General features: G+C 40.0%; 1 protein-coding gene across 1 annotated transcript in view; it reads right to left on the reverse strand.

The window, feature by feature from the left end:
• Positions 1-15,579, reverse strand: part of Slc9c2 (solute carrier family 9 member C2 (putative)) — a 65,987-nt gene that overhangs the window by 30,556 nt on the left and 19,852 nt on the right. Inside the window, exons 9-17 of the mRNA XM_040739383.1 lie at positions 15,001-15,169; positions 12,600-12,681; positions 11,546-11,709; positions 10,177-10,296; positions 8,469-8,566; positions 7,297-7,416; positions 4,880-5,078; positions 3,629-3,817; positions 208-357 (exon numbers count right to left, since the gene is read on the reverse strand). Of these exons, the coding sequence (XP_040595317.1) occupies positions 208-357; positions 3,629-3,817; positions 4,880-5,078; positions 7,297-7,416; positions 8,469-8,566; positions 10,177-10,296; positions 11,546-11,709; positions 12,600-12,681; positions 15,001-15,169 (1,291 nt within the window). The remainder of the gene's footprint in view (positions 1-207; positions 358-3,628; positions 3,818-4,879; positions 5,079-7,296; positions 7,417-8,468; positions 8,567-10,176; positions 10,297-11,545; positions 11,710-12,599; positions 12,682-15,000; positions 15,170-15,579) is intronic.

The following is a 15,579-nucleotide window of genomic DNA, read 5'->3' on the forward strand; positions in this document are numbered from 1 at the left end:
GTTCGAGATACACACACAAGTACACACTCACATAAGTGCATGCACACACATACACACACACAAATAAAAAGTTCAGACCAATCATCTAAACCTGTTTGACTACTGAAATCTGTTGCTCACACATGTGACACACTGATATTAAAGACATGAATGTATCTAAGTAAGGTAATCCCCATCCACCCCACCACCCCGCTGCCTGTTTCTTACCTGATAGATTGATTCACGACTGGAAATTTGCCTTACCAAAAGTTTGGCATCTTCCTGACTTTTGACATAGCCCTTTGTAATACTGTACATCAAGCTGAGACTCTTTTTTATCTGAACATCTGCCATTTTTATTAGTATTGGTATTATAATCTGGAGCAACGGGGTGGAGGGGAAAAATCATACAATTAGTTAAGCAGTTTCACTTTCATGAGGATCTAGTTTACCAATGCATGCATGTAAACAGGGATGAGTGTGGGTACAGGCTACAAAACCAGGATGGATTCCACAGGAGGGAATTAAAGGCTTGAACAAGGCAGGGACATGGGACAGGAGCACACGGGACAGGAAAGTTGTAAAGAGACTGAGACATACAAGAAGGAGCAGTGGGGTGGGAGAGGAGGGAGGAGAATTAGTAAAAATATAATTGTATTTGAAAACCTCATGTTAATGCTGAGGTAAGATAATACTGTATTTAATAGTTTTTTTTTTAACTAAAGGAAAAATCGTGAGGAAAGCACCCTCTCCAGCAGAGGTTCCCAAAGTGTCATTTGTAGGCCAGCAAAAACATGTCCAGGAACTTTCTAGAAATACAGAGTTTGGTCCTGTCCAGAAGAACAATGTCAGACACTATGCTGTGTGGTCCAGCGGGGCCTGTTTCCAAAAGGCCTTTGCCTGCGCCCACACACACTTGGGTTTGTGACCACTCCCTAAAGTCAAAGCTTTATGAATAATTGACTGTAGCTGTAGGTGGGGTCCCTGTCCCTGTACTTCTGTGTCTCTCCTCTTTAATTTTAGAAAACAAAAGTGGTGGCCCAGGAAGCTGAGTAACAGCTTCGAAGAATAAACTCTCTCTGCACCATGCAGGCCACCTTCTGTCCTTGTTGTACGTTTCTCTACTTTCAGGCTGAGGCATGCTAGTGAGGGGCTTAGAGATTGAGATCTCTTATACCATCTCTCCCGTTCCCACCTCTGCGACCTTCAGCAAGCTCCCTGTGAATCTGAGGACTCCATTTCCTCCTGAACAAAATGAAGGCAGTATGTAAGGCCTGGAAATTCAATGGAGTCACTGCTCCAAAGCCAACTGTCAATCACACAGCAAGGGGCTTCCCACAGAGACTATGCTGGGCCAGAGCACAGGGGCATCTGGCAAGAGACTCAATATCAAGAGAGGAGAAAGTAACCAGAAAATAGTGCAGGAATTAAAACAAGAGAGTAAGATTTTATCAGCTGCCATTTTGATTATGAATTTGGGGGTAGAGGGGTCTTGTTTAAAGAAAATGTTTTCAGAGCCTTCCTCTGTGACACACTGACACCCCCTGAGCTGACCGCTGACTACTTGGGCATCTAAAATAAAGATCTCCAATATTCTCCCAGCATTCACCGAGACAGATATGTTTCCTTTCAAAGTCACATTGGACTGAGTCTAATTTTTTGGGGGTTTTTTTTGTTTTTTTTTTTACGAGACAGGATTTCTCTGTATTGTTTTGGAGGATGTCGGTCCAGCCCGGCCTGGAATTCACAGAGATCCACCTGCCTCTGCCTCCCAAGTGCTGGGATTAAAGGCGTGCGCCACCACCACCTGGCGAGTCTAATTTTTAGGGAACCTAACTTTATGTAGAAATTACACCTACCTCAGAAGGCTATTATAAGAGTTAAACTGGATAAGTTATATAAAGTACTTTCCCCAGTTCCTAGCAAAAAGTAAGTGCTTAATTTAAAAACCCAACTATATAATAATATTAAATCCATCATATTATGATTTTGTTCAGGCAGTACAAGACAGAAGGGCTAACTAATTGAGAATTGCTGGGCACACTCTCAATAGATTTGTGTCTGTTTAACAATCTCCTCTAAATTGAAACATTCTATTCTGGAGGAAAACTCAGGACGTAAACCACTCACAAGTATCAGAAAGTCCCTGGAACTTAGAAGGCTCACAAGGCCTCTTCCCAAAATTATATAAAGGTAAGGACTTCTGGGGAAAGGAAACTGACCTGTCAACTCTGAGTCACCTCTGTAAATAACCCCTCACCCATACTGCTGTTAAGCAAACCCAATAAACTCACAAAATTGCAAAGATGTACTTGAAATCTCTACTTTGGCCTGTCATTGACTCCCCCCTTTGAAATATACAGACAGTTTTTTCACATTGATCCCCTAAAAGTCACAACTTGGCTTACACAAAAATGTGTTTTTAAAACTTTATTCCACCTGCGAAGACCAAATTGGCAAAGAACAGGCTAGCAAAACCAGCAGAGACAGCTGATCCAAACAGGGGAGAGCTCTTGGACCCCAGACCGACAGCTGGGAGGCCAGCATGGGACCGATCCAGACCTCCTGAATGTGAGAGTCAATGTGGAGGCCTGGGCTATCTATGGGGTCCTGAGCAGTGGATCAGTGTTTATCCCTCAAATACTAACAGACATCGTGTGTCCATAACACAAAGAGGGTTGCTCTCTCTGCCTGGACTCTTAGGGAAGTGCCTGGACCCTACCCTGAGTGAAATGATAGACTCTAGATATACCCCCTATACAGAAGGAATTGGCAATAGGGTGGTAGGATGGGGAGGATGGTGGGGGGGGTGCGGGAGGAGGGGAGGGAGAGGGAACTGGGATTGACATGTAAAACAAGCTATTTAAAATTAAAATTAAAATAAAAAAGGAAAAAAACTTTATTCTACCTTTAAAACTTTTCATAGAGTATTACTTCTAAAATAATTATCTTGTCCTAGGTGGTGGTGGCACATGCCTTTAATCCCAGCATTTGGGAGGCATAGGGAGGGAACTTCTGAGTTCAAGGCCAGCCTGGTCTACAGAGTGAACTCCAGGACAGCCAGGGCTACACAGAGAAACCCTGTCTTAAAAAAACTGTCTTGCATCTATGTGCACAAGACATCTACATAAAAACTGATTGTCTAGAGAAATCTTCCATGCTATGTCTTAGCCTCACTACTGGTCTTGATTTCCAGTTGTATGTATTATGTCGTTACACCTTACATGAATTCTTAGGTCACATCTCAACCCCTAAAGCAAATGCCATAGAATCAAAATTAGTCCTTTAAGTGGGTTTTACATATACAACTCTGCATAACAATTCTCATGAATGCTAAGTTCGTAGCACTAATAAATGGATGGGGAATAAAAACTAGGCAGATGGAGGAGGACCAAAAGATCGGGGTATAAAGCTGAGGGTGTAGAGCTCAGGTCTCAGCTTTTGTCTGGTGTGACTGGAAAAGCCTCTGTGAAGGCAGGGTGTAAGCAATGACAGAAGGAAGTTAAAAGAGCAAACCAAGCAGGTGTCTATTTGAAGAACATTCTGGAAGAGACAGCTCCTTTTCTCCTTTCTCTCATAAGAGCAAAGCTTATTAAGTCCCCTAGTAAACCATGCAGCAAACCAGTATTTTTAACACAGGAAGCCTTACCTTAAAGATAGGTAGAAACCTAATTATTCTTAAATATCCTATTACCACTGTAAACTGAATTAGAATCAAGCTGTCTGGTCTCAGCTTGACAAAGTACATGCACAATATATCAACAATTCCCATGACTATGATGAAAAATTCCAAAACATTCCAAGTCTGAAGAAAATACTTCTTTTTTAAAATTAGTATCTGTTTAAAAAACAAATAGAATATATGTTACTCCATAATAACCATATATTGACATAGGGGAGAGGGAAATGTTTAAAATTGTGAGTTAACTAGAAATGAGTTGTATCCTAGATGTTATTTCTTTATTGTATGTATACGTGCGTATTCATCTGAGTGTATGTTTATATACACCACCTGTGTGCAGGAGCCCGTGGAGTCCAGAAAAGAGCATCTGATGCCCTGGATCTGGAGTTACTATTATGGGTTGCTGTAGAATAATCCTTCTGTATACTGTGAAGTTGTGTTGCTCTCATTTTTAATAAAAAAAAACTGATTGACTGATAGCAAGGCAGAATGTTCGGGGCAGAGAGAATGCTGGGGGAGAGGAAGGGAAGAGTCTGGGGAGATGCCATGAGATGCAGAGCGAGCAGGATGGGAAGTACATACATGAGGTAAACAAGCCTCGGGCCAGCACATAGATGAATAGAAACTGGTTAGTTTGAGTTATAAGAGCCAGCTAAAAACAAGCATATGCTATCAGCCAAACATTTATAATTAATATTAAGTCTCTGTGTGGTTATTTGGGAGCCAGCCTATGAGACAGAGCTGACTGACAGTAAAACCTCTGCCTACAGTGGTTAAATGTGAGCCACTCAGAGTGGCTTCTGGGAACTGAACTCAGACCCTCTGCAAGAGCAGTGCCCATTCCTAAGCACCAAATTATCTCTCCAGCCCTATGATTTATATTCTAAAAGCTGAATTTTAAGCTACTTGCCTGAAATTTCCCTAAATTATTAATTTCCCACTTCAAAATGTTTAACGTGACTCAAAATATAGAATCTATAATGGAGCTACAATACCAAATAATAAATTTAAAAGCAGCAGACAAGTTTGTAGCAGTGCTATTAATAATGAAGCACTATAAAACTGTCACCAAGCCACAGTGAACATCCCAGGACCCATCAACCACAATAACAAATAGTTTCTGGTATCAAATTATTTTGATAATAAGGTAGCAAAAAATGGATTCAAAATATCTGGATTATTCTTTTCTGTACAACATATTTCTATTTTCCATAGTACCTTCAGTGCTGACTCTAATGTATATAAAAACATAAAATAGTAGTTTATGGATATCAGTGCCGATATATTTAACTCTCTTGCAGTTGGCCATATATGTATTATCATAGGGAAAATATACATTACTGTTACAACATATGTTACATATTCAAATTCTTCTGAAATTATAATTCGATAGACAAGAATCATAAATTTATTATTCCTGAAAAAAATAAGAGCAAATAAAATATAAGGTGATTTAAAGTATAATGAGTAAGCAGTGAAGTCCAACATCTGTCTAAACAAATCAAACTAGAAATAATATGAAATACATAGTTAAAAGTAACAGGCATACAACCAGGCATGGTGGCACAAGCCCTTAGTCCCAGGAGGCAGAAGCAGGCCAGTCACTGTGTTTGAGGCCAGCCTGGTCTACAAAGTGAGTTCCAGGACAGCCAGGGTTACACAAAGAAACCCTGTCTCAAAAACAAAAACAAAATGCTACTTCTACGACTACTACTATTAATAATAATAATAACAAGCACACTTTACATAGAGATTATAATAGATTATAATAGAGGAAAGCAAAAGAATGACTCTTTTAATGTATATAACAAATCAAAAGCAAGAAACAGTAAACAGGAAAATGTGTTGTTCATTAGCATTGTTTAAAATTTTTAAACAGGAAAAATACTCAACAATCACCAGAGTAAAGAATAAAAAACCAACAACTACAATTCTAAGTCCTTATTGCTGAAGACAACACACACTCTGGATACAGAACACAGAAAATGAAGTTGAGACTGAGCTGTAAGCTTCCTCCCAGCTGGCTCACATTCATAGGATGGAAGGTGCTATATAGGCTGTCAACAGAGGAAAGTTATCAACAGTTGCATGCATTGTAGACCTTGAAGCTTTCCGTGTTGAACTGCCTGGCAAGATATGCCCACTGGTTCAGTATTGGCATGGATGTTTTGAGAGGAAACAACCGCATCTTGATTAGAGTTGAGGCCCACTCCCCTGGAAGGAATATATGCCTGCCACTATAGATCTGGCCAAAAGCCCACGACTAAAGAGCTCACAGTCCTTACAGTGGACCTGCAACTGATGCTTTGTCAAATGGACAGGTAGTTAAACTGCCTTGTGTGTGTGTGTGTGTGTGTGTGTGTGTGTGTGTGTGTACGTACCCACAGACTCACACGGCTCTCAGCCTCCATCATAGAAGCATCTTTTACAGTGGAGTGGGCCACAGTCCAAATGGGACTCATGACTGGTCAAAACAATGAGAAGAAGGCACTTCTGAGAGCTTGACCTCAAATGGGACATTTGTGCGGCCTCCTCTAAGGCTCAGGGGACATCTTGGAAGAGAGGTTCAAGGATTGTGAAAACCAAAGGATGGAGAAGAATATGATAGGGAGCTGTCTTCTGGATAAGACTTGACTGTTGGAATCATAAACACACAGCAGCTGTGTCTGTAGGGGTGGAGTATGCAGAGGGAGAGAAGGAGGGAGGGAAGGAGGGAGAGACAGACAGACACTCATCTCTCAGTGCTTCCTGGTATGCCCAGGTCTAAACAATGTTACCATTCCAGGGTCATCCTTCCTCTGCCATGGTGGCCTATGTGAGCCAAAATTATTCTTCCTTGAGTTGCTTCATGTCCAGTATCCCATCACAGCAATGAGAAACAAAATGAATGCTCCTGGACATACAACAAGACACTAGGGGCTTACTTTTTAAAAATGTTCTCTTAAAATGTATTCAGTGGAAGAAAGAAAAAATATCCCTGCTATGTTCCTGATTTGACATCCTCTGTTGAAAAAAAAAGTTGTGTTTCTGATCTAAAAATATAACTTCACGGTCTATATAGCAAAGGAAAAACTCTATCCATGTTAAGCAAAATATGTATTTTATAGGATTTTTGAAAAATCAGTGATAGGCATTCTTAAGGTAGTGTTGATTTTTCCTTAATTTTAGACATTGATACAACTATCTTATTCCACAAAGTTGCAATGAGCTAGACTCAGCCCACTCTAGTTATGGATCACCCTTGTTCAGTCCTCTACTGTGATGAATAGTGCAAGAAACATGGTATGTGAACTGTCAATGAAGTTGCTAAAACAGAATAGAAGAGGCAAACTGTTCATTCACCACTTGACCTGTAAAAATCTGCCGCAAAATTAGTTTAAATGGGAGGTTCTACTCTTAAAAATGTTGAAATGGTGATATTCTGAGTATGACACTCTTTGCTTTGTTTTGTTTGTTTTTTCGAGACAGGGTTTCTCTGTATTGTTTTGGAGGCTGTCCTGGAACTTGCTCTGCAGACCAGGCTGGCCTCGAACTCGCAGAGATCCTCCTGCCTCTGCCTCCCGAGTGCTGGGATTAAAGGCGTGCACCACCAACACCCAGTGAATATAACACTCTTAAAGGTTCATAATACTTACCCAGGTACAGCGAAAAGTATCCTTTCTCTGTGATAGTCCAAGTAAGTTAACATGGTCTTAAACTTTATAAGCCAACTTCTAGCTTTCACATAAGTTGAAACATCAGAAATATTCATGAATCTAAGAAAAACACACATGTGTTGTTAAAAAAATACCATCTCAGGTCAATAAAAGGGAATATATCCTAAATATTAATTTAATGAGGGCTTTTTAAATATGCTTTCCCAGCCCTTAGCTCCTGCACCTATTCATCTATCCACCACTTTCAAGTCTTAGTAACATTTTTAGCCTGAGACTCCTGTGCCCCTGTTCCTAGAACCCTTTCTGACCTGAGACAGAATTCTCTAGATCATCCCCCTTAGGAGTTCTGGAATTAAACTTCCTTTCGTCTCCTTTTACCTGACCCTAAAGGCAACTGAATGTCCCAGTTTTCCCAAATGTAATCCCCCAGGCCAATGACAGGTCACCCACCAACATGACCAGAGTGTTGAAATATTAATGGCCACCCAGCTGGTATCTCTACCACTGACTCACAGCTTTGCCTCCTATCATTCATTCACTAATGCTTGCCAGGACGGTGACCAGATATTGACACATCCCTAAGACACTGAGCTTTTCCCACCACACTACATTGCATCTAGCTATACCATCACTTAGGCCAGTTACTCCAGAGATCACTCCATCCTCGCAGAGCAGTATATGAACAAGATCCAGGATGCTGCTCTTTTTCCAATGACTTAGAAAATATGATATGAAAGCAAAATAATTATAAGAGCAATTAAAGCTGTATAGATTCTCATTCATTGATTCCCTTGTCTCTTATCTAGCCAAATCATCTCCAAAGTTAATGGAATTCGTGAGGGTGGGAGTCAGGTTGAAGGGGGCATTCAAAGTCATTAAATTGGGGGTAGGGACATAGACAGTGAGGAGAGTTTGCCTAGCATAAAAAAGAAAAGGAGTGATAGAGGAATAAAAGGAGGGAGGGAAGGGAAAAGCTGGAGGGAAGGAAAAGGAGAGGGAGTGAGAAGAAACAATGTTATCGAATAGATGAATGAATGCACAGGTGAACAGATGGATGCAGATGGCTGAGACGATAGACTGGTTAATCCAGATGTTTAATTGTCAGTTTGTTCATAGTCACACATAGTCAATTAAAGAAGTGTCTCACTTACTTTCCATGGATGGGGCAGTAGCTTTTGGTTGCGCCAATTAATATTCGGGCTGCCTCTACTCCAAGGATTCCATCATAACATTGCTTTTCAAAGCTACTCTAAAACAGTTTTTATATTTTAATAATTGTACTTATAAATATTTATATGTTTACATTTAAACAAAACTTACAAAGGTTGAAAACCTAAGTGGAATGGCTGAGAACTGTGGCTCACACCTGCAATCCCAGCACTTGAGAGGCAGGAGGATTGTGATGAGTTCTAGGACTGCCTGAGCTACAGTGAAACCTTGCTTCAAAAGAAAGAAAAAAAGCATACAAATAACTTACACTACTCTTACAATTTTATTTCATTGTTTTTACATTTGTTTACTGTGGGGGAGGGGGCTCAAGCAGGTCAGAAGACAATCTGTGGGAATTAGTTCTCTCCTCCACTAAGTGGGTCCAGGGAATAGAACTCATGTCTTCAGACAAGATGACAAGTGCCTTTACCCACTGAGTGCTGGCTCACCAGCCCCATTGTATGCGTCTTAATCCTTACATAGCTCACGCTGTAATTACTAACCCCAGCAGTCAGCCTTGGTACATCATGGATTAGATCAACTTACTACACTATTAGAAGTTAAATAAGCACCTAGGGGAATCTCATATAAGAGGAACTCAGTGTATTCAATTTCCAAAAAGCAGTTTCAGTTGAGTGTAGTGACACAAACCTGTAATCCAAGCACCTGGAAGGCTGAAACAGAAGAATCACCAGCTTGATATCAGCTTGGGATACCTACTGAGACCCTGTCTCAAAAACAACAAGGCCACACCAACTCCAACAAAGTCACACTCCTATGGTGCCATTTCCTTTGGGGGGGCATTTTCTTTCAACTATTTAAAGAGCCCTCAAATGACTGTTTAAACTTACTAGTTTTAGAAACAAAATGTTTTGTGACTTGAATTCAAAGCCCCAAGGAAGGGAGATTTGGTTTTGTTTAAGTTTTGATGACTCCAGCTGCAGCTCAGCTTCAGCCTGTACTCCGAGCAATGAGGAGGTGGAGGCAGGATGCCTCAGACTTGCTCAGCCAGCCTAGTCAAATCAGTGAGCTTCAGATTCAGTAAGATACACTGTCTTCAAAGATAAGGTGGAGAGCAACTGAGAAAGACACTTATCGACTTCTGGCCTTCACACTTGTAAGTGGAGTTTCTATCAGCCAGCAGCTCCCAAATAAACACATTGGGGCTTATATTAGCTACAAATGCTCAAACGATAGCTCAGGCTTGTTACTAGCTAACCCTTACACTTAAATTAACCCATATATCTTATCTATGCTCTACCATGAGGCTTGGTGTCTTTTCTCAGTGTGGCATGCTCACTCACTTCTCCCTGCATATGCTGGTGACTCGTCTGACTCCACACCTCTTCATCCCATCATTCTCAGTTTGGTTGCCCAACCAATACTTCCTGCCTGGCCACTGGCCAATCAGTTTTTTATTAACCAATGAGAGTAATACAGATTTACAGTGGACAGAAGAATTATTCTGCAACACATGCACATGTACACACACACATACACACCAAATAAACAAATTTCTGTAACTCAAGCACTAATTTTGACAGTTGATAGACTATATTAGAAGACAAAAATGTTTTCTAATCATCCCTAAACCATAAGGATTAAAGGCATGTGAGACAAAAAAATTAATATCATTTGAGTAATACCAACCATTTGTATTATAGCTACATGCAATCTGGCCTCTTCTATTAAAACTTCATCTGTTGGGGACTCTTCTTTTGGATCATGGTGAAAACGGGAAACATTGACAGTGTGAGTCTGTTTTAAAATCTAAAGAGACAAAGTTAAAAATAAGTAAAACTGGTTAAGAGGGGGTAAACACTGCACTTAACAAAGGTTTCGGTAACTCACTCTGAATTGCTGCTTTGATGAGCTATGTGAAACTTGGATAATGTTTTGCCATATGTGTCTTAGTTAGGTTTTCTATTGCTATGAAGAGACACTATGACCACAGCAATTCTTATAAAGGAAAGCACTTAGTTGGGGCTGGCTCACAGTTTTAGAGGTTTAGTCCATTATCATCAAGGCAGGACATGACAGCATGCAGGCAGGCATGGTGCTGGAGGAACTGAGAGTTCTACCTCATGCAGGCAACAGGAAGTGAACTGAGACACTGGGTGTGGCTTGAACATATATGAAGCCTCAAAACTTGCCTCCATAGTGACATACTTCCTCCAACAAGGCCACACCAACTCCAACAAAGCCACACTCCTATGGTGCCATTTCCTTTGGGGGGCCATTTTCTTTCAAAGCACCACAGTATGAGATCACTTTTTCCTATTGACATGAAGGAAATATTCCTTTGGGAGATTTAGAAGCCAATTTATCCTTCAAACCTATCTATACTTCATTACTCTGTACAGTAGTCTGTGTTTTCTGCTTTTTACAATGCACAGGGAGAGATCTCTCAAGATCTCAAGCTGTTGGAAACATCATCTTGGCAGATATCATTGCTTGAAATTCAACCAGCCATTCATCTTGTATCTGACAGAAAAGCCAGTCACAAAGACTTTCTTTAGGTGACAGAATTCAAAGATGTTTCACCAGGACACCAGTATTTGGTTAGTAAAATCGGGTTTGTGTGTATGGGCATGTTCACAGATGTAGATTTGTGTATGTGTGTCTACATGTGTGTACATGTGTGTGGAGGAATAGCCACTTTCTTTTTGTTTTTAGTTTATGCCTTACTTTTCAAAGGGATTTTCACTAATTAAATGTGTTCTTCGACAATTTTAGGCATTCAACTTTTGATACAGAGTCTATCGCTGGAAGCAGCAGCTCACAGATTAAGCTAGCATGGCTGACCTGTGAACTCTAGTGCTCCCCAGCAGGCACCGTCACACCAGGCTTTTCTGTGTATGTGCTGGGAATCAAACTCAGGTCCTGATGCTTGCGTGACAAGTGCTCTACCCAGTAAACTGTCTCTCCAGCCCCAGAATCGTGTTTTTAATATTGAAACAAGAAAGATAAGAAGACCCAGGGAGGGAAAATAATACTATCATTGTGTCTATCAACTCACAGGATTGTATTCAATATTTGCTTTTTCTTCTACTACATTCCAGTTAACACTTGTCAAAATTTTTTCTGTCTTAAATAAAGTTATTGAATTCTGCATAATATGCTGTATGTGTTGAATGGCATTTCGAATGGCCATTTGTCTTGGGAGGGAGAGAGCACACAAACCTGTGATTTAAAAAAAATGAAGGCATTAGCATAGTACCCACCCCAGATTTTACCCCTTCCCATGGGCCCCAATGCTATCAATGATCTTACTTTAGATTTCTCTACAAGATTTGCTTATTTGTTACTTCACTGTTCTCATGTAATTGTATTATGAATAGCTTCAAATTGCTCTTTGATGTTATTAAATGTTTCCATTTATGATTTTATTGTATCTCCATATATTTTTGTCTTTGAATTCAAATTCCTTTTAGAGATAGGCAGCTATAGCAGAACTTGGGAAGTATTTCCCAATGTCCATCTCTCCTCCATGCTTTTGCCAATAGAATCCCTGACTTTTGGCTAAGAAAACGGCCAGCCAGAAAAAATAAAAATGTCCAGGTTCTATAAACCATGTGTCTCATGTAATTAAGCTCTAGCCTATGCAGTGTGCATGGAAATGATACATTTATCCTTAAAGAAAAGTAGCTTATCCTCCAGTCCCCACGTCCCAATATATTCTTGCTGGTTGGTTAGACTGTGGACACCAACAGTGTCTCTTGAGTTAGTTAGATCATGGTAGCTATTGGTTTCTACCCTGTAAGCACAAAGACAACCTGTGGAATAGAGAAGCAGTAAGAGAAAGGGAACTTGGGTCTCTGGGAAACCTGGTACAGCAGAATCATCCTATTAGTCTAGACGTGCTGGTAGAAGGGAAAAGACCTTTCCCTTTCAAGATTCTATTCATTTGGTTTCTATGCAATTAATGAATTAGCTATATATAATCCATTAATGAAAATAAGTCATTTCTAAGCCAATTCCTGCAGTCCATAAGAAATGTCTACACAACCTTTCATTAATACTATGTTTGCCTTTTCTCTCCAATAAGCCTCCCAGTAATACATAGCCTTTACCTAATGTCTTGGCTGATCGAAGCATCATATGTGAATTTATTCCTGTTGTCAATAATGATAGTATTTGTATATAGAATATAAACTAAAAACAAAACATACAGATGTTAGAACCAAAATATCAAATACTCTTCCCAGTAGTGAACAATGTTCATTTAACCACCTACAGAACTTCTAATTCAATCTATATTTTTAAATTATGTCTCTAATAAGTTAAAGCAAAAGAGTTGTTTTATGGACATTGTTTGGCCATAGTACACTGAGGCAAAAATTAACTTTCAATTTAACTGAGAAAAATAGCTAATCATGTATATTCTGGGATAAAGACACTGAAAGAGTGACCTTCTCAGTGCTTTGGACCAGTTAACCCCTACAAGCCCCAGTAACCTTCACTGAAAAATGAAGTTAATAACAAAATCTACTCCAAAACATTTCCCCAAACTGATCAGAGTCATCTGAGGTACTTGTCAAACATTCTGACTCCCAGGCCCCTGCCCAGAGATGATGACTATAGGTTTGAAGTGCAACCCAGGAGATTATTTTTTATTTTTTTTCTTTATTTTTTGAAGAACAGGCTGGCCTCGAACTCACAGAGATCCACCTGCCTCTGTCTCCCAAGTGCTGGGACTAAAGGCGTGCACCACCACTGCCCGGCTGCAACCGAAGAGATTCTTAATATTATGCAGACTTAGGAAACACTGTAAAATCATACTCAAATGTTAGTTAACAGTTCCTAGGTTTGAGTTTAGGCCAATTCATTGCATAAGAGAGAATCTGAGAGGCTAAGCTGTTGTACTTTTCCTTTGGGACATGCAAGGACCTTTAATGTCTTTGTGAAAACACAGATTTTCTTCAACTCCAGATTAATTCCCAGACCAAGCCCACACACAGATCTAAGTCCCTGGAAAGACCTGGAAGGAATACATTTCTCTATCAAAAATAGTGATTCCCCTTTTGGGAATTTGGTCCCTTGAACTTCTTTACTTTGATTTCCCCGCATGCAAAATGAAAAGATTGATAGTTAATCTAAAAAATAAAATGGGTATTTGTACTTCATAGACCTCTGGGACAGGAGAGCAACGAAGAGAAAAATCCCAGACCAGCAAACAGCTATCAGGAGCTCCAGACATTCGCTTCCAGATTCCTTAGCAAAAGAGAAGTTGACTGTCATCATTTTCTTTTCCCAGGAAAAGATTTGAAGTGTATTTCATGGGGAAGTTGTGGGAAATTGGTCCTGGAGGTTTCTAGAAACTTTCCTACTTCATTCAGTACTGCCACGTATACTAAGGTTCAAGAACTAGGGTTGTGTTAACATATTTGTTTAGCATGTGCAAGGCCCAAGGTTTGCTCCTCAGCACTGCAGAAACAAATGAACAAATGATGAGGTGCCCTCACACTGCCAACATGGTTTTGGGCTGTCTGCTACAGCACTCCACCTCCAGACTGCTAGAATGCATCAGCTAGTCCAAGACTTTGAGAAAGACCGAGTTTTGTCACTACAGGTCACAAAATCTTCAGCCAGACTTATTTTGTTTTGTTGTTTTGAGACAGTCTCTCTACAAAGCTATGGATGTCTTGGAACTTTCTATGTAAACCAGGCTGGCTTTGAATTTACAGAGATCTGCCAGTTTCTGCCTCCCAAATGCTGGCACTAAAAGCATGTGCCATCATGCCTGGCTTCAGACAAACATTTTTAAATGAGTCTGAAGATGAAAGAATATGCTTAGTGAATCAGTTTATAAAATCTTTCTCCCCTTGGTATATACATCACTAGCATCTCAGATTTTGTCCTGCAGCCACGTGGATTTGAGTGTCCTAGATGAGGGTATTTTATTATCACGCTTTCTGATAGCTTTGGGGAAACAGCATTTGCTTGCTTGGTAAAACTTATTAAGCATTTATTAGGTGTCAGGTTTTTGGGTTTTTTTATTTTGTTTTGTTTTGGTTTGGTTTTTCGAGACAGGGTTTCTCTGTATTGTTTTGGAGGCTGTCCTGGAACTCTCTCTGTAGACCAGGCTGGCCTCTAACTCACAGTGATCCGCCTGCCTCTGCCTCCCGAGTGCTGGGAAGGTGTCAGCTATTTTATTAAGCATCCTTTCAACCCTCAGTTAGGAGCTGAGGCTCAGTGAAGCTGAGGAATATCCCCTGAAGTTGGCCAGCCCATGAATGGTGGAGTCAGGATTGGAAGTCAGACCTACAAACAACCCTATTAATAATCACTATGTGAACACTGGCCCCTTTCACATGATCAACATAAACATTTTTCTGACAATGCCCTTTTCTACGGAAAAGAATGCATTTAAATAAAAACTAATTCAAAGTTTTAAGATGAGGTATAGTATACTACAAAATAAGTAATGATGAGTGAATAAAATTAATTACAGCAGATGGTTATTTTCCCTACCATATGTGGTGCGTCTAATTTACGTTCAGAAAAATTATAAATATCAGGAGCCAAGAGCAAGCTAAAAACGCCTCTAATTCCAGACCATGTAATGACAATTCCCCATCGCCAATCATACTCATAACTTGAATGCATCAAAATAGGGCTCACTAAAATAACAGTAATGAACCTGTGGGCAGGAAAACAGCACAGATAAATAAAACGCACATTATGCAGTAATGTTATTCATGGTTAAAATCATGCACTCAGCAGTAAACTTCAATTTAAAGTTTCCAGGAATGAGAAAACAGCAGAGGTTATCAATAAGTCACTGGAGCTAATCTGAAGTTTGCACTCACTATAGTATGTGTATAGTGGGAGAAATTCCACACAATATGAGGATTTATCACTAACACTGGTGTATAGTTTGCAGTTAGGTAGTAAATTCTTTTATGGACAGTCCTCCAAAGTGTGTTAACAAGTCCATCTATTCTGTGACAAACCATAAAATGACTGGGAAATTGGAATTGGAAGAAGTGCTAATCAGATTCCCCCCAAAACAAAATTACTATAGACATATTTACAAACTTAACCAAACCA

This window comes from Mesocricetus auratus, unplaced genomic scaffold (genome assembly GCF_017639785.1).
Source record: "Mesocricetus auratus isolate SY011 unplaced genomic scaffold, BCM_Maur_2.0 Super-Scaffold_100676, whole genome shotgun sequence".
NCBI lineage: Eukaryota > Metazoa > Chordata > Mammalia > Rodentia > Cricetidae > Mesocricetus > Mesocricetus auratus.